Here is an 18428-nt window from a genome sequence, read left to right as displayed (position 1 = left end):
AATTCATCAACCAGTAACCTCATCCCGCTGCTAGCACTTTGCAATCATTTGAAGTTCATACAGCGTTAGTTTTATTGCGTTATTATGAATACCAATGGTGAGGTTTAAAAGCCCTTTCTGCACACAGCTACTCATGAACTCTCAGACTGGCTCTGAGCACAGCAGGAATAAAGCAAAACCTCAAGTATAGTTAAAAAAAAAGAAAAGGTATTTGAGCTGACGATGAAGCCCATTTGTTGCTGAGTGATCCGTATCTGTCAGCTTTCCTTATCATAGCTTTGCTTGTTTGACCAGAGACAAACAGGCGCTTTTAGCTGAGATACTGAGCCTTGTCAACAACACATTTAGTCACCTGTCCTTATCCAGGAGAGTCACATTGAGATAGAAAACGTTTTCCCATTTGAGCTGCAGCCAAGAGATTTGAGCTTACACAACTCAGCTCGTGGCAACGTTAACCCCATCCTGCCACCACCGTCTGTCTGGCTCCGTCTTTTCATTTATAACTGTTAACGAGACAGATTCTCAAAAGGATGTTAATTTTACAAACAATACAATATGATGAAGGCTAATTAGTTTAACGAAATAAAAGATTTTTAAATGTGATGTTGAAAAGCAAATGAAAACTGGTATGAAACAAATTCAGATTTTAAAATGGCAGCACAAGCACTTGGTAATATCTCTGCTGAAAAGTTCTCATTTTAACCATTCCTTGCTTTGTGACTTCATTTGCAATAGTAGTTTGACAAAACAATCGCATCTCAAGGTCCATTTACTGTACATACTTTTCCCCGAACTTTCAACTGTATCATATGGTCCTCATCAGTTCCATCATGAGATATGAAAGCTCTGGAAAAAGCTAGTGGGAGGACCTTGACTTATATGGTCGTATCAAACCACAGAGATACTTTTTGTCCTGTAAATTGTTCAGTGAAATGACTGATTCGATAAAACAAATAATTCCCAAAATAAAAAAATCAAAACTCAAGATCCACTTACTGGCTTTTTCAAGAGCTTTCATATGTCATATGCCATATGCCAACTAATCCATCTCCATGACAACTGAGCAAACTGCATCCACTGATAAATAATGTGCGGTCGAAAGGAAGAAAAACACTGAGTATTTAAACAAATTATGGTAATTTTTTAGCTTGGAAGCATAAAGGCCTATTGTGTAGTAGTATCCACTGTAATACATCAGCGTTATAGAAAAGGACTGTGCATATTTCTCTTTCACTGTCCTTGTTATCAGGCAAGATTTAGGAAGCGCACTAAACAGAGAGGAGTGTCACATCCCTCCAAAGTGAGAGACTCTATTTGTCTCAATTTGGTGCGTAACAAGTAACAAACTACCACTTAAAAGTCTAACTGAGTCTCCCAAATAGCCGCAAGTGAGCTGTTGATGCAGAGATATTAACTTGTGGTGATGCACATCACATACCAGCTGGGTCGTTACCATGCTGCGGATGGTTTACTGGCTTCAGGATCTAATGTCCTTACATTTCAAACTGCTGCTTCTAATTGCCATTTGCAGCTGCCAGTTTATGAATCCTCAATTATTTAAAATGAGCACAATCTAGACACGTTTCTAAAATCTATCTTCTCTCTCTCTCTCTCTCTCTCTCACCAGAGGCCCAATCCAGCGCCATGATGTTTGACTGCCTCTACCTGGAGCTCTCAGCCTCCCTGGACCACGGCACCAACGAGCTGCTGGAAGCGGCGGTTCGGACCGCAAGGGGCGACTGTGTGGGTCCCGGCTGGACCGACGGGGACCCCGGGTCAGGTCGCAGGGAGAGCCTGACCAGCCGGGCCAAACGCTTCTTGGCGGGGCTGGTACCGCGCTCGTACGGCCGAGACCGGGACCGGGATAGGGGACGCTACCGGGAGATGAGCCGTCACCGGGGTAGCAAGATCCTCCGCCAGAAGTCTCGCTCCTGCCACGACCTCAGTGCACTGTGACACACACATGCGTACACGCAAGCAAAGAGACACACTCCCACACATGTACAAACACACTGGATGGAAAGATATGAAGGAGGGGTGAAAGATGGAGGAGGCGAAGAGGTCAAATGGAAGATAGTAGGGAGGAGCAGATGATTAAATGGAGGGTCTAGGTGAGTGAGAAAATTAGAGGGGTAAAAAGGATACAAATTTAGCAATGGCAGATAAAGGTCAAGGGTGGAGAAAGGGGGCGGGGGGTCACAAGTAAACACATAATCAAGTAGCACGCACTGATTATATAGAGACTGATAGCAATCTAATGTAAACCTATTGTAGACCTTGTTTTATAGCATGCAGAGTAGACGATATAAGACATGACCCTGTAGGTTTTACAATTACATGATACTGGATTTACCGTACCTCAGTGGCCAATAGCTAATGCACAATCTAGCTAGTGTCTCTAGCAATGCCATCAAAGGCATGACCCTTTATTTACTAGCCACAACCTTCAAACTGCATCCACCTTTTGTTTCCCGTACTGATTTAAAGAAGTGTTTGATACCACCAATGGCATATATATTCATCTGTGACTTTTATACAAAGCTAAAGACATCGGCGCCCAAGCCATATTTCCGCTGAATGCATCACCAGTGATCAGCACAAAGAACCCTTTACCGTAGGATGTGGAGCGAAAGAAAAAAGGTCAAAACTCCTATAAAGAAGGAGACGTTAACAAGGATGACCGGACTGAACTTTTCTCCAGTTGAAGCTGAGTCACAGAACACTGGGGTGTTCTTGAAGCACAGGAGGACAAACAAGAGAAAACCTAAAATCTACCTGTGGCTGTTTGATGTTTTCATTTTTCTCTTTTTAACCTCTGGCATTAACCGTGTGTGTGGAGACTGAATTCTGTGGGGGCTGGCCACACAGGTGACCCAAAAGAGAACGTTCTGGAAACGTTGCTTGGATATCTCGTCAAGCGTGGCGGCGTCACTTACACATGCTCACTCGTTTGTCACCGTCTACTAAACACTGTCATCTTTCCACTGAGAATAAAATTTTTGTTTGACATCCTGAATGAGTGTCTTGTCCTATTTTTATTTTTTCTTTTTCTCACCAACATTATAAAATGAATGTTTCATTACAGTGTTCACGAGGTTGAGGGATGCCGTGACAGGTCATCAGATGAGTCACATGGCCTCTAGACAGACTGCGAGTCATCCTCTCAGGACAGTTGTTCTATTTAGGACTACGCAGTAAAATCATGCGACGTCAACACTTTGTGGCTGTAACAAAATCTCAGGTCAAAAATAGACTGCATCAGGGAAGAATATGAACCAAGACCAAGCAATATGAACTTCAAGATCAGAACACATGCTTTTTGAGAGATGCATCAAGTTAGCTTTTTAATGATGACAATATAAAAACCAAAATGCTTTAGTCCTCTAATGGCTGTGGTTCTCAACCTTTTTTGTCTTATACTGAAAAACTTAATCAACACCAACTGGCTTGTTCCAAATATGTTCATTTAAACTGATTTTAAACTGGACGGTGTTTAAAACTGTTAATTGTACATTTGAACTGTCAGTATTTAGGATGGTTTGCTCAAGTTCGTAGTTCCACTTGGAGTAGTAGAAGCTACATCGTATGGACGACTTTTAACTTCCTATTACAACTGTTTATCCACCACATTTAGCTAACTGTTTCAACCTTTGGTCAGTCATTTTGAGCTTGCGGTTTAAAATTGTTCATCAATTACTTTTAGCTAACTGCGTCAACGTTTAGCTAACAATTTCATCCTTTTATCTGTGACTTTGCGCTATTTCAAATGTCTACTTTAAGCTAACTACTTCAACTTTTTATTATTATATTTTAACTTCTCTGCTCGCTTGCTAAATAGTTTTTATGCACTCTGTCACAACAGATAGTTCAGTGTTAAAGCTGACTCAATATGTGAATGTATTTTTAAATGAAATTGTAATTTCACCTATTTCCAAAGTAATTGAGCTACACCACAACTTGTCCTTATACCCTCTGAAAAATGCAGAAGTATCCGCTAAGTGGTACAAGTACATACTGGTTGGGAGCCACTGCACTACACTAAGACTTTAAATAGTTGGCTCATCTAAATTACATATATTATAACTCTAATGGTATCTAACCATTCATATCGTTTGGCCAGGATCTGAGATTTCTGCTATCATCCCAATACAAAGGACATTTCATTTCTGGTGCCCACACCATTGAAAAATAGAAAAACCACCTCTCTTTCCAGAATTGGTGCGCTTGTTACTTTGGATCAGTGGTTCCCATAGTGGCGGGCCAGGAGGGAAAACTAAAGTTGAATGGACCTTTTTCACAGCAGACATTGTGACTCGTCTAACACAGATGTGACTAATATCATTATTAATTGGTGTTTTGTATTGCAGTAACTCCTGGAACTGAGACATGTTAATGTTTTTAGTTCCTCTTGTGCTTTTCCTGGTGTGACAAGTCAAAAGTGTGCTCTGATGCTGGCAGGCTCTTAAGGTTATCTTGCTGTTGAGTTTCGAGTTCACTGTCAAAATAGCAGGAGTCCCTTATTGTGTTTTCTGTCTGTAAAAACTATAATTCAATTCAACTTGGGTCCTTTTGTCACTAGTTTCCCCCAAATTGTTCCACGGTTCAGGATGTTATGAGTTTATGCATCAGGGAGAGTGAATTGGTGGCCTCCCTAAAGGGGGGCATAATAGAAAGAGTTTAAGAACCACGCTGTGAACATTTTTCATACTCATACACGTCTTCAGTGGAAAGTATTTCCAGGGGAAATTGTTCATAGTGTGCTCTGTGTTTTGACAGTAAAGTACATTGTCACTGAAAAGTGAGTCTTTTAAATGTAAAAAAGTCCAATTCCAACCACAGATGTAATTATATTTACCTCCAGTGTATTGGGATAGATATGTCAAAAAATGGTATCTTCAAACCGACCGGCTAAATACGACTAGAAGTGAGAAAATGTTTCTTTGTAATTTAGGTGATCTTGCCTTACAACATAATCAATCAAGCAACTGTATGCAAATAGGAGATTAACTACAGATGAAAAACTCCAGAGGCCATAAATAAAGTTACACAGATAATTTATGAATTGACAGTCCATAAAACACTTTTGGATAAAGTAGATTCAGAAAAAAATAAAAGCCAGTGTTTTTTTGACCTATTGTCTACTTTCAACAACGTGGTCAACATGGTTGATAATATCTTAACATCGAGTACCACAGCTAATGATCTACTAGGGATTGGGATTTGATTTCTAATCACTAAGCAGGTAGTTTGATGCACCGCAAAAGCATTTTAGTTCGTTAATTGCAAAGAAACTATGAAAACATCTCTGTCAGCTCCACCCTAGTCTTGGCAGGTGTAGTGAAGCGCCTCGGGTTAAGAAGCGGGAACACTGTACCCTACAGCCAATCACATGAGAGCACATCAGATGGCTGCAATTTCCAGGGTTCTGATGCTGGTACAGTGACTGTTTGGAGTGGATAGGATGGGAGGACTCTTGAGAGGACGGCAAACTGGCAAAGAGACAGAGGGGTTGAAGAGGGAGAGAGAGAGAGAGAGGGAGAGAGGGAGTCAGAGAGAGATGGGGCTGGAGAAATGCTTTGAGGAGTAATGGTTGCTTGGAGACGGTTGTCAAGGAGACAATGAGTCCTAGAGTCCTTTGGCATCTCATATGTCCTATATTTATGTTGATTTGCAGAAAGAGGAGGTTTTTTGTTTGTGTTTACTTTTTTTTTACGCCAGTAGGTGAATAGGAGACAGATTGTTATAAGCACAGAGATAAGGTGAACTCCTCCGATTGAGGCAGGCTGGATTTTATACAATATGACTCACAGAATTGAAACTGACACAAAAAGGATTTTATCACACTTAAACAGGTCAGATAGCTGTCAGATAATAGCATACATATGACAGCCACACAGAAGCCCGCAGGAAATAGAAAGGGAAATGAGGACAATATGATACAATTTCTTTTCGTGACACCCTATCAGTCTCACGAATCGTGACAGAAATCCTCCCTCTCTCCGTCTTTCTGTCGCTGACTCACTCTGTGGGCATTTCCTGTGATTTTCGGGCAAAAGAATACTTCTCAAGAGTAGGGAAGACAGAGGCAGCCTGAAAGACGAAAAAACCACCTACTGTGCGTCAGTGAAAGCCTGTCGAACTTACTCCTCACTTTGTATCAAAGAAAGACTATTTTCAGTGAGCGCTGTGCATATCTAATGAGATGCATATTTTCCTGAGGTGTGGGTGTAGGCATGTTAGCTGGGAGGTTAATATTGGAAATGGTCTGTGAAGTGTAACTGGGGATAGACTAGTGCATGTGGAGGCTGCAGTGATGGCCGTGCACTAGTGCGGACAGACATTGAGTGGCACTGAAGGGAGCGTTGCTGAATCCCTGGGGAATCCATGTGATTTGTTTTCAAGCAGCAATGGCTCTGTACACCAAAGGTCATTGTTCCTCTGCTTTGTCTCCCGAGCGCACAGAGCCGATTATACATGCACAGAGCTATAATAACAAAACAACAAAAGGGAGCGAGAATGAACCAGACCAGTCTCGCTTGAACGTCACGCTCAGAATGAAGCACATGTAATTAGTACTGGTTTGTCAAAGCAGGAGCGACCATCAGGCCAAGTGACTGTAATAGTGGGCTGAAGAGGAGGGCACAAATCAGCCTCATTATGGGCTTAATGCCTCATGCAATGCTCCCCACATTTCCAGTAATGTGGATTAATAGCAGGTCAAAAGGTGACAGCAAAGCCATATGTTCTGCAAAATATTGCAAGACTATAACTAGATGCCGTCATGAGATTAGTATTGATCTCAACCTTGTAATGGGGAATATCTTGGATAATGATTGAACATGACTGAAGTAGCTAAAACTCATAAAACCACATTCTTCAGAAGAACTATGTGACATTTTGCTAAACTCATTTTCTTTCTTTGCGGAGAGTCGGATGAGTGGATCCATATGCTCTCACTTCTGTCTGGTAAATATGAAGCTGGAACCAGGAGATGCTAGCTTAGCTTAGCACAAAGACTGAAAGCAGAGGGACATAGTTCCAAAATGAACATGCTATATGTTGTCTGTTGTCTTGTCTGTTCAGAAAGTTGTTTAAAAGTGAGAAGTTGTAGTTTTACAGTAATTTTTCTTTTGTGAAACTATTTCTGAGCTGAGAGCAGTGATTTGCTGGACCTTGTCCATAGTCACTCCCTTTACTGTATAGTGCACTGCATTTAAAATACAAATCCTGAAATCTGTGCAATGGAAAAAAAGCAGCATTCATGCAATGTACATGCAATGCATTGTATATATGCAACTATTACAGTCTGTAAATCTGTCAGAGATTAAACAAAATGATAGTGATTCAAACTCATGTCCAAAATCTCAATTTACTACTCACTATAGGGAAATTATTGGATGTCTGTGGCACAAAATAGGAAGTAGAGATACTAGAGAATAGGTGAATAAGGGTGTGATTTCAGACAGAGACCTAGAAATGTCACCGTGAGGTTGCCAAGCAACCATCAATAGCAACTGTATCACAGGCAACGGGTGGTTATTGTTCCCAGCCTAGATTCAGTCCATCACATAACCCCATAAAACAATGGAGCAATGCTCCTTTTATACGTTTTTATGTGCATTAAACAAATTAGATAAAATGTGTTCATTAATGAGCTTCAGAGGTGCTGCTGGGTGTATTTTGTTAGCTTTCAACAGAGCCAGATTATCTGTTTCCCACTGCTTTGAATCTTTATGCTAAGTTAAGCATCTCTAACTATTGATTCAAATACAGATTCGACTACAGGGTACATTTAAACTGAGCTTTCTCCCTAGTCACCTGCACGACCACACGTTCTGCATCAGTAGTGTTTGTGCAAGACGCACTATAACTGAGGGATGAGACCATCATGGCTCGGCCGTGGGTTAGTGAGGCCACTGTCAAAATCAGGCTCCGCATCCAATGGCTGAGGTGGCTGGCTGTGTCCTATAGTGGACCCATTACATCTTCATGGGCGTGTGCATATACTCAGACTATGAAATATCTTATGAACATAGCCGACAGTTCGGCTTTATATTCTGCAAGAGGAACGGTCAGGCACCCTCATTATGATATCAACGTCACAAACAAAATTTAATGCACCTCACTTGTATTCATGTGGCATATCAAAACCTCCCCACATAAAGCCAAATGAAACTATCTGATGCCAGAGGAATGTGGAAAAATGTGTTTTGTTTTTTTAACAGATTTGGGTGAACTGATCCTTTAAATCCTCCTCAGTGCCAAGCTCTTTTTAAAATTGGTCTCTAGGTCCAGACATGCTTCAGTGAAGGGTGGTTCTCATTACTTTACATTCTGTACACCGACTGAAAATAGAGACGCCTCACTGATGTAATGCAGCGCAATACGAAATATATTTCTATTCTATCCATCTATATGACTGTGTTGATGTAATTCTATGCGACATCCGTATTTTGGTGTTGTGTATATTAGATGTATATTAAAAGAAGCGTTGCCAATATCAGAAAAATGTCATAATATAAATCAATCAAACCTACAGCCTCAAAATTACCATAATGTTGAATAAACATATCTGTCTTTTCCACACCTTCAGACAACTCTGACAGTGTGAACGCTTTCAAGCTCAACTAGCATTCATTATAGGACTGTGTTGGACTGAATTACTATTAATTAAATCATTATGTTTTTGTGCCTCACATGTTGACACTAATTCCCATGATCTTAGGAATGAATGTCTTTGTTAAAATACGCTTCAAAGATGTAAAAACGCACTAGAAACGAACCCCTGGTTGTATATTATGAGGTGATCACATAGGGACACTGTCAGTACAGTATTGAGATCTGCGTGCTGACTGTATTTATTACCTAGAGGTATGATGCTCTTTGTTGCTGTTCCCACACAGACAACACGTGCCGTCTTGCAGCGTGGCTCCTCGGCCCCTGTGCTTCCTCTCCACTGAGAAGCATCTGCCAGGATAAAGGTCCTCCTCCTTAAAACCAATTTTCTAATCAATGTTCTCCTCTGTGACTTAGTAAATGTGTCTCCAACAGACCTGCGACAAAAGCAGCTCACTGCTGAGGCACAGATCGATTTAAAACAGCCTGAATTTGTTTGTGCTTCCGTGAAGGAGTTACAAGGAAACACTAGATTCAGAGGAACTCAACAATCCACTATAGCTTCAAGGGTTGTCTGATAATTTTCATCTGTTTTTCCCCAAATGTCTGAAATGTACCAAACCCTCTTTTTTATATACAACATGCAGTGTGTGTATGTATATGTATATATATATATATATACTGTATTATATTGAGAGTCGTGCTGAGATTCTAATTGTAAAAAAACAAACTAAAAGAAGATTAGTCGTGTCAGCTGTGTGTCTGTGTCAGTTTCAGACAGTTTTCTAAGTGACTCTATGTTCACACATTTGAGCTTGAGCTGCTCTATTCATTTGAGAACATGGGGAAAACAAGACCCGAAGAATCAATGCTGCACCAGCGTCCCCTACAGGCCACATAACCTAATAACACCAGAGTGGTTTGTCCTGACTGACAGTGCCGACGTCCCTTCAGCCCCACACTCTAATTAAAAAGCTAAAAGACAACACAAATAAGGACAATTTTCTATTTGAATTTTTGTCAAAATATATATCAAATAACAATAAAAGATGATACAAATATGCACTTCCTAATCGAGAATGTCACTGAAAAGCTTCCGCTTCTTGGACTCGCCGGTCTGTATTTCCTGCCAATGCGCTCGTCTGTGCACAAAGTGGGAGAGGGCGAACTTGGCCCAGACGTGACGAGCGAACTGGTCGGACCTCAGCTGGCTTTCACTTGGAACTGAAAGGGGAGATGGGAGAGGAAACAAATTAAAACCTTTGATGATGATGATATTTCCCTAACCACTCGGCCACTGGGTCGCATGAAATGTGTAATTCCATATAAAAGTTATTTAAAGTCCCTGTTAGTTTTACCTAGTTCCTGTGCGATGCTTTGCCTCTGACTGACTGATGCACTGTTCCATATGGCTTCTAGCACCCGACTGCCCAACCTGGAGCAGGCCATTTGGACATACAGACCCTGGGAGGACAAATGGTAAGATATAAGATCCAAAACCCAAAGATCACCTCATCGATTAATCGTTTCACTTCTAATGAGCCGTCGACGCTCCTGTACTCGTACCTCCATTCTCTTGAGGATCTTGCCCCTGCCCTTGTCGCTCGATGTGGTGATGAGGGCCTGGAGGACGTGGCTGCCCGCGGGGTCAGAGGCCAGCTTCAGGAGGTCAGCAGGGTTCAGAGTGCGCAGGCTGCTGAGGAGGTGCGAGCGCTCCTTGAACCGGGCCAGCGCTTGAACAAGCCGGGAGCCATGGTAACAGATGGAGGACAGTGGGACCTAGAAATGATCGAGAAAACCACAACCTTACCTCCCTGCACCTGCAACATCTATTCAACACCGATACACTGGGGGATTCACTGGTATTCAAAGGACTTTGTGCTGCTGCTTTTCGCTACTAAATCAGTCGAAATCAACCCAGAGACGATTTGATTTGACTCCTCTCAGCTGTTTACCTCTGTCTGCGTGCTGCCCTCTGCTGTGTCACAGTGGTAGTACACCTCGTAGGTGAGCAGGGACATGAAGAGAGGGAGGCAGCTGACGTGTCGCGAGCCGGGCTCAGCGCAGTGAAACGCCTGGAAGCCAAAACACATCAATGAATCCATTATCAATAAATCAAACAAGAAGTAGTCGTTTATAGTGTGGTTATGGAGTTTCAGTCATCCCACTCATAAAGAAGGAGGAATAAATAGAAACAAGGGTATTGTTATATTGATTCAAGACCCATATGGACCTATATAACAACAACAAACACTCCTTGAGGCTTACACGCAGGAGACACTGCATCAGCTCGTCCTGTCTCTCTTCACTTTCTGCACAGCTCTCCGCCAGCTGGACGATCACCCCCATGTGGCCTGCGGCTAAGATGGCCTCCACTCCTTGGACCAGCTCATCAAACAACCTCGGGAACTACAGAGAAACAAACGGGCCATAGAGGTAAATTCAGTTATCCCAGTAGTAAATTCATCACTCTCCATCTGCGCCGCCAGATGGTACGACCTACCACTTTGCATTTGGCAGAGGCCGCCGTCAGCCTCTGTATGGGGAAGTTGGCGATTGGATGGAGGGCCAGTTCGACCAGCTGACCCTTGAGATGGTTTTTGTAGAGATCACGGAGAAGGGACTTGTGGGATAGCTGTATGATCGTCTCGATGAGGCGGCTAGAGGCCTGATCCTTCAGAAACACCAGGAGTGGACTACAGGGAAAACAACAACAAAAACAACAACAACAACAACAACAACAACATTTCCCGTTAACAGTTACATCTTTGAAAAAAAAATAAAATAAAATCAATTACAATGAAGTAGAATTCAACACTCGGCTCTCACCTCACTCCTGGAGCAGCACTGCGGCTCGTCAGGTACTCCATGACGCGCCCGAGGAGCTGTTTGCAGAGCTTGGGCCGTTTTCGGTGACACACGGTCAACATGGTCTGAAACACTGCACTGGCAACGGCGTCTGTCACACTTACTAGAGACGACGGAGACAAGGAGGGAGAGGAAAAATACTCAAACTTTCTGCCAATTTAAAAAAGGAGCCCTGTGGCAAGGTACGGGTATATTTACATCCAGTGTTCTTCAAAAAAACACATTCTCCTTCCTGATGAAACACATGCAAAGCAGGTTTTTTAAAAATAATTTAAATCATCTGGCTCAGTGTAGAAGCTCATGCCTTTTTTTTTTACTTGCTTGCTTATCTCTTTACCCATAAGTGTCTCCTCTCACCCTGTGTTATCATGTCTTCACGGAATATGGAAAGAAACAGCAAAAATTCTCATCCTTTTTCTTTTTTTATTTGCAGTTTAGAATACAGTAAAATCCCTGTTTACCAACGGGTGAGTGGCTGCATGAGGATCTCTATGGTGATATACAGATAAAATCTTTTTGCTGGTAGAATTGAATCTGCACAGACAGGAACGATGGCATTACATGCAGAATTATAGTATAGTGAAACCAGTGTTTAAAAATGATTCAGGGCCACAGAAGGCAGAAAACACCCTCCAATTATGGGAAGGGTCATGAAGTATCCGCGTTTTATTCTGCGTTACTGCAGAAGTGCAGCTCTCCAATATCACTGAAGAAGATTTGGGATAAAGGGATTAACCCGAACTAACCTCCAACCCCATTTTTAGAGCAGGAGACAGCCAACATTTTACAAAGCTTAAAGCACGTATTACAGGAGGCACACACACAAGGATGATACAGTTCAAACATCACAGTTCACAAAAATCATCAATACAGTACACTGAAGCACCTCCAGACTTTATAACGCCACGCTTAAAGACGGCGCTGGAGCTGGAGACGTAGAGAGGAGGAAACACTAATCCACGTGTGGGAAATGATACATAACCCTATCTGGAGGATTTCTGATCAGGAAGGTTCTTTACTTCCCACGATCATTTATGTTTCTGCTCCGATAGGAAAAAAATCCTTCTGCGCTTCATGAATGGGTTCAGACGACAGGAAACTGGAAGTCAGTGAGTCCCGTCGCTTACAGATCTGCAGGCATATCCTGATAACTACAGTGACTTCAATGTGAAACAGTATTCTTTTCCTTACACAAATACTATCATGTGAAATATAATGTAAAATATATAACAATATATTCTTTGTTGCAGTGTAGTTGTATTATAGTTTTTACTATTATAAGCCAATGAAACAAATTTTTTGTTCAACATGCACCGTTTGGTGTTTAGCTTGAATGACAGTAAAGTTTATCTATCTATTTATCTATGTTAATGAACCGTAAAGATGTATAACTGCAGCTAAGCCTTATATTACTTACATAACCTCAACTTTATGTTACACAACTCACTTTATTTATTCTTCTAGAATCTCTAACTTGATCCTAAATTTTTGACGCGTTCTGATATTTACTGCAGACTGTCTTTTTATTATTATATCATTTTTAAATGACACCATGTCAGACTCATGGGTCACCTTAAACCTATAGTTTAAATCTGCTCCCTGAGTGATGCGTGGAGGGGACTGATGCAGAAACAGTGTGTTGTCTCTCTCTTCAGTTATCCAGACGCTGTGTGTCTCTCTTTTGTTTCCATAACTTGACAGACCTCAACAAAACCGTGTCCTTCACTCTCTGTGAGGCAGCTCTGTTAGGAACCACTTCAGGTTTCCTTGCACTTTGCGCATTTGCCCTATAGACCATTCACCGTGCTGCCATATTAATTCTTCAAGGTTGGATTCGTCATGTAGACTCAACACATGCTAGTCAACTTTCTATTCAAAACAGTTGCCCTTGAGCACTTCCCACTGACTCGCCTCAGAGTCCGCACTTGCATTGAAAAGGCTGAAATGTTTCTCTGATTCCAAGAAATGGTTATGTTCCCGCACATGGCAGAGAACAAGCGAGGGGAGACGGCACTGCTGACCGTGTCTGTGAAGACCCTTTTTAAAAAATGAAATGAAATCTATAAAAGGCAATATCAATTTAAGAAAGAACAGCAGCTGTTTAAGCCTATTTACACACCGTGCCCACTTCCTGTTGACACCCCAAATTAGATATGAATAGAGAAAAGAAATACAGATAGTTCCCTTTGTTTTGCAGTTTTAACACAGACAAGTCTCCTTTGTTCAGGGAACAACTAGCAAAAGGATACAATGCCGGGGTTTGATAAAAGATGACTCACGATTAACGTTCTCCATCAAGGTCTCCGTGAGGCTTTTCAGCTCATACCAAAATGACGTGGGGATCTCAAAGTCTGTCAGCTGGGGAGCAACGTTGCGTTCTTTTACACCTGGAAAAACACAAAAAAACCAACCCAGAATATCAAAAGAGAAAAAATGGCATCAATACAAGCTTAAAGTGAACATGCCTTAGGGTGTAAATGTCCTGACACACTGGGTCAGCTTCAAAGAACTCCTGCTGACGAAGGCAACTATCACAAGCTTTATTTTCTTCCTGTCTTTCTTAAATAAAAAGAGAAGTGGAGACTGAGGTGAAGAACAACACAGAATGGGTGAAATCATTTTTCTGAGAAGCTGTCAGAAACTGTCGAGCAGTGCCAGTGTTGCCTGACACTGGCTGATGCGGGGCCACGGACATTCAACATGAAAAGCTTCATGTGTTATGCCAGGGGTGAAGCGTGCCTTGCCAAGGGAGAATTAAAGGGGAAGGTTGGAGGGAGAGATGTGTGGCAAAGATGCAACATGAGGTGAGAGGGAGACGCCGGGGCTCTAACAACAACTGAAAGTTAGTTACTGTTGTCTGGTCCAATGATTTGCCTCATTTATCAACACAGTCAGCAGCTGGAGCAGCAGCGGCGGCTGTGAGACACACACATAGACACACACACACACACATAGACAGACAGACAGACAGACAGACAGACAGACAGACAGACAGACAGACAGACAGACAGACAGACACACACACACACAGAGACACACACACACAGAGACACACACACACACACACACAGAGACACACACACAGAGACACACACAGAGACACACACACACACACACAGAGACACACACACACACACAGAGACACACACACACAGAGACAGAGACACACACACACAGAGACAGAGACACACACACACACAGACACACACACAGAGACACACACACACAGAGACAGAGACACACACACACAGAGACAGAGACACACACAGAGACAGAGACACACACACACAGAGACAGAGACACACACACACAGAGACAGAGACACACACACACACACACACACACACACACACACACACACACACACACACACACACACACACACACGGAGGCCGTTCAGGTTCTTTAAAACTCCAGAGACTGATGTATGTGAAAATCCCAGGAGATCAGCGGTTTCAGAAATACTCACACCAGCCCGTCTGGCACCAAAACAAAAGGACAAAGTCACTGAGATCACGTTACCTGAAGCTCCTGACGTGTCTCTGCAGGAATTCATGCATCGCACTGCTGCCGCATGATTGGCTGATTGGATAATTGAATGAATAAGCAGGTGGACAGATGTTCCTAATTAAGAGCTCAATGAGTGGACATGATAAACCAGTTTTTAGATTCAATGTGACCTCCACTTTCTGATGATATCATTATCTCCATGTCCGCCGTGAATAAACGTCAAGAAATCCACTAAATCCCTAAATTCTTAGCAACATTGTACTTCCTGTTTGCATATGCACGCGTTTGCACGCATTATGGGAACTGTAGTTCCAAAATCAGTGACAAAATCTTTTTTTTTTTTTTTTTTTATTACTGAAGCTCAAAATGAGGGGGGGTTGGGGCACAGTTGTCTAGACCTGTGTAAGGGGGGCTCACAGTAGCCACGTTTCCATCGCAATTTTTTTTAGAAAAGTCGTCAAAACAAAGCTGGATTTTATCTTCTTGCGATGTCATTAAAATGAAACATGACGGCGGATTTCTCCTCTGCCTCTCCGTTGGATCTGGCTTCCTGGGGCATGACATGGAAGGAGCCACGACTTGAAGCCATTTCAATTTATTTTGTGGACTATTGATTTGTTGAACAGTCTTAAAAAAACCACTTCATGTGAATGTACATATTTTTTTGTGACATTTGATCATTTTTTCAAACTATCACGTATTTCCATTACTCCTTTTTAGCTTCACAACTTCAAATTGCGCATTAAGCTGTTTAATGGAAACACACCTCGTGACAGACTTTGAAAACCGCTATGTTAGGCCATGAAGTTTGTTTGAGTGTGTGTGTGTGTGTGTGCGTACCTGGACGGGACTCAGTGCGGGGGGGTCCAACACAGCCTGCCAACACATGTAGAAGTGTGCGGACCACGTGTGAGCCGTGAACATGTTTGATGAACTCTGCATTGTTGTCTCTGACCACCTGACTTAAAGACAACACCTCGGCCTCCAGCACTCCACAACTCTCCTCTTCTTCTCCTCCTTCTTCTTCTGTGGTAGCAGACGGCTCCTTCTGTGATAACTCTAAAAGAGAGATGGAAAAGAAACACACAGGGCTGAGGCCTTACTGGTGGTTTTGTGTGATTTCACCAATTTGATGAGTTGTCATTCACTGAGATTGAAACATATAATCTTACCCATCCATCTGGACATCTGTCTGACTGCACTCTCCACCACGTGGCCCCCACACCGATCACAACAGACCGTCTTAAACTCTGAGCCTGATTCTCCACCTAGTTCAGCCAGCACCTCTCCCACCTGCCCAAGACTGGACAGTGGGAGCAGCCGCTGCAGGGTGATGCTTCCTGTCCGGTCCAGCGCTACCAACGTCGCTTTACCTTTTACTTCCGAGAGCACATTCTCCACAAACATCTCTGTGGGAGACAATGAGAGCGATACAAGAGAGTCAACAAGTGTCAACAGAGATGAGAAATTTTGTTAAGGGTCTGGAGTCAAACATATAACTGTGATGGAGCTGGGCAGAGGGAGGCAGTGTGACCTGCTTGTTATATTTTGGCTAGAATGATGCAATAAGCTGCAATACGCAGAACATTGTCATATCAGCATGTGGGCAATATGACAACAGGAAGACATTAATAACTCAAGATCTCCAGCAATTGTTACATCCAACTCCAACAGCTCATTTAAGCACTTTTCTTCAAGCACTATTTAGACTTTCAGACACTCAAACTTGCTCCTAAATGAATCTGTCATCTGGCCAAACTTAATATACTGTACATCCAGTAAGAGCTAGGGCTTTTTGAAATAAAGCTAAAGAGAGTTCAGTTTCATTTCATTCATTTATTTAGGGACAATGCACATAAATCAACATTATTGGGAATGTGCCAGCGTTACCCAGCGGGCTAATGTTCAAGCCTTCAACTATTTTGATAATCAATAAATCATTTCAGTAATTATCAAGGGAGATTTTCCACATCTCGTCAGATATTATAAGACTGATTTCAGAAGACAGAGAAAGATTTTCCTCCCATTTACAATTCAGCCCTAAAGCACTGATTTTGATTCTGATATGGTGGTGTGCTAGTGTAATGTAATTTGCCCATCTGCTGTAAATTCCCTACATTTATTAACTTCCAGCTCCCTCAGATCTCCAGAAAAACAATTATCCTCACCTCTCTCCTCGTTATCTTCAAAGCCTTCACCGAGTCTTTCCCCAACTCTGCGGAAATAGCCCACACTCAGGGCATCCAGGCGCTTCTTGCCACCGTCTCTCTGACCCTTCTCTCCATCTTCTCCTCCCCTCTTCTTTTTCTCTTCTCCTTCCCCATCCTCCCCGGGGTGTCTCCTCTTCTTTCCTCCTCCTTTCTGTGGCTTTTTTTCCTCCCCTTTTGCCAACATAGCTTTCACCTTACAGCATGCAGGTGATCGGTGCAATGTCTTGGTCTTGTTAGAGAAGGAGTTTGATTTAATCTTCTGTCTGGAATAGGAAACAAATGACAGGACAATGAGAAGTTATCATAACGATCTGGTGCGAAAGTTCACATCCACTTGATTCACTAATTAAATAAATGATTAATTGGTAGGGGTAAGTCTTTTCATGTCTGTAGGAATGAGATCACATTATAGCAAACGCTGCTTCTGTGATCAATATTTTTCAGAAGACTAAAACTAACAAGCAAGTAAAGAGAATCTCAGTATCGATTCTTATGTTTCAATCTACCAGACCTGATGGTTTGATCGAAGACTGAGGGGACTGATATACAGGCCAGGTCGCAAATTCAATGTAAACAAGAGCAATACGTCGTGTTTTATGAGGTCAATATAGTTGCCGATACGCGGTGATATATTAATTAATGTTCTGCAAAAGTAGTTCGGCTAAAGGAGTCGACCGACAGACGTCCATGCTAACTCGCTACACGAGACCTGTGACAGAAACAAGCTCGATATTCATCGAAACAAGTCGCCGTTTTCAACAAGTTTTTAAAGAACACTTAAATTAGATGTTTAGCTTAATTCGTGCATAATGTCACTTGATTCAAACAGAGTTTATGGTAGTAAATACAATGTTGTTCGACTCACGTGTGGGACGTGTAGACCCGACAGACGCGGCGTGTGGCTGACGCGTAGTGATGACGTAATTGTGAGCCGCGTCTTCGTTGTTGGTTTATAGCTTTGGCATTAAATTTACAACTTAAACTCCTAAGACCCGAACTCTTGCATGGCGTGCATTTTTAATTTCTCTTTGCTATTTAGGCTGATTGGAAACCTGAGAAAAATGATGTCCACATATGAGGACATTAGTTTTAAATTTCGATTACTGAGTGGCGGTATAATATCCTCATATGTGGTCACCAGGCCCTTGTTGAGAAAAAGTTAGTATTGTGGTCTAGAGAACCCAAAATGTGAGGTCCACATATGTGGACGCCAGGTCCTAGGAG

The 18428-nt window shown here is 42.3% G+C and overlaps 2 protein-coding genes across 2 annotated transcripts in view; one reads left to right on the top strand and one right to left on the bottom strand.

The window, feature by feature from the left end:
- Positions 1–3016, top strand: part of rem2 (RAS (RAD and GEM)-like GTP binding 2) — a 29142-nt gene extending 26126 nt beyond the window's left edge. The window contains exon 5 of the mRNA XM_023404616.2: positions 1628–3016. Coding sequence (XP_023260384.1) covers positions 1628–1956 — 329 coding nt within the window. The 3' untranslated portion in view covers positions 1957–3016. The remainder of the gene's footprint in view (positions 1–1627) is intronic.
- Positions 3017–9608: 6592 nt separating this feature from the next.
- On the bottom strand, positions 9609–18134 carry nop9 (NOP9 nucleolar protein). The gene is made up of 12 exons (XM_023404615.1): positions 18070–18134; positions 17163–17467; positions 16167–16403; positions 15835–16053; positions 13764–13871; positions 11446–11587; positions 11120–11312; positions 10885–11025; positions 10572–10691; positions 10183–10395; positions 9975–10080; positions 9609–9840 (listed from the first exon to the last, which is right to left on the bottom strand). Exons 2-12 carry the CDS (start codon positions 17386–17388, stop codon positions 9686–9688), a joined length of 1860 nt encoding a protein of 619 aa, XP_023260383.1. The 5' UTR covers positions 17389–17467; positions 18070–18134; the 3' UTR covers positions 9609–9685.
- Between the last annotated feature and the right edge of the window lie 294 nt (positions 18135–18428).

The sequence above is a fragment of the Seriola lalandi genome, unplaced genomic scaffold (genome assembly GCF_002814215.2).
Source record: "Seriola lalandi dorsalis isolate HSWRI2012SDOR001 ecotype SW California unplaced genomic scaffold, Sedor1 jcf7180002054253, whole genome shotgun sequence".
Taxonomy (NCBI): Eukaryota; Metazoa; Chordata; class Actinopteri; order Carangiformes; family Carangidae; genus Seriola; species Seriola lalandi.
The sequence above is the reverse complement of the archived record's forward strand: the minus strand, read 5'-3'. Positions and strand labels throughout refer to the sequence as shown.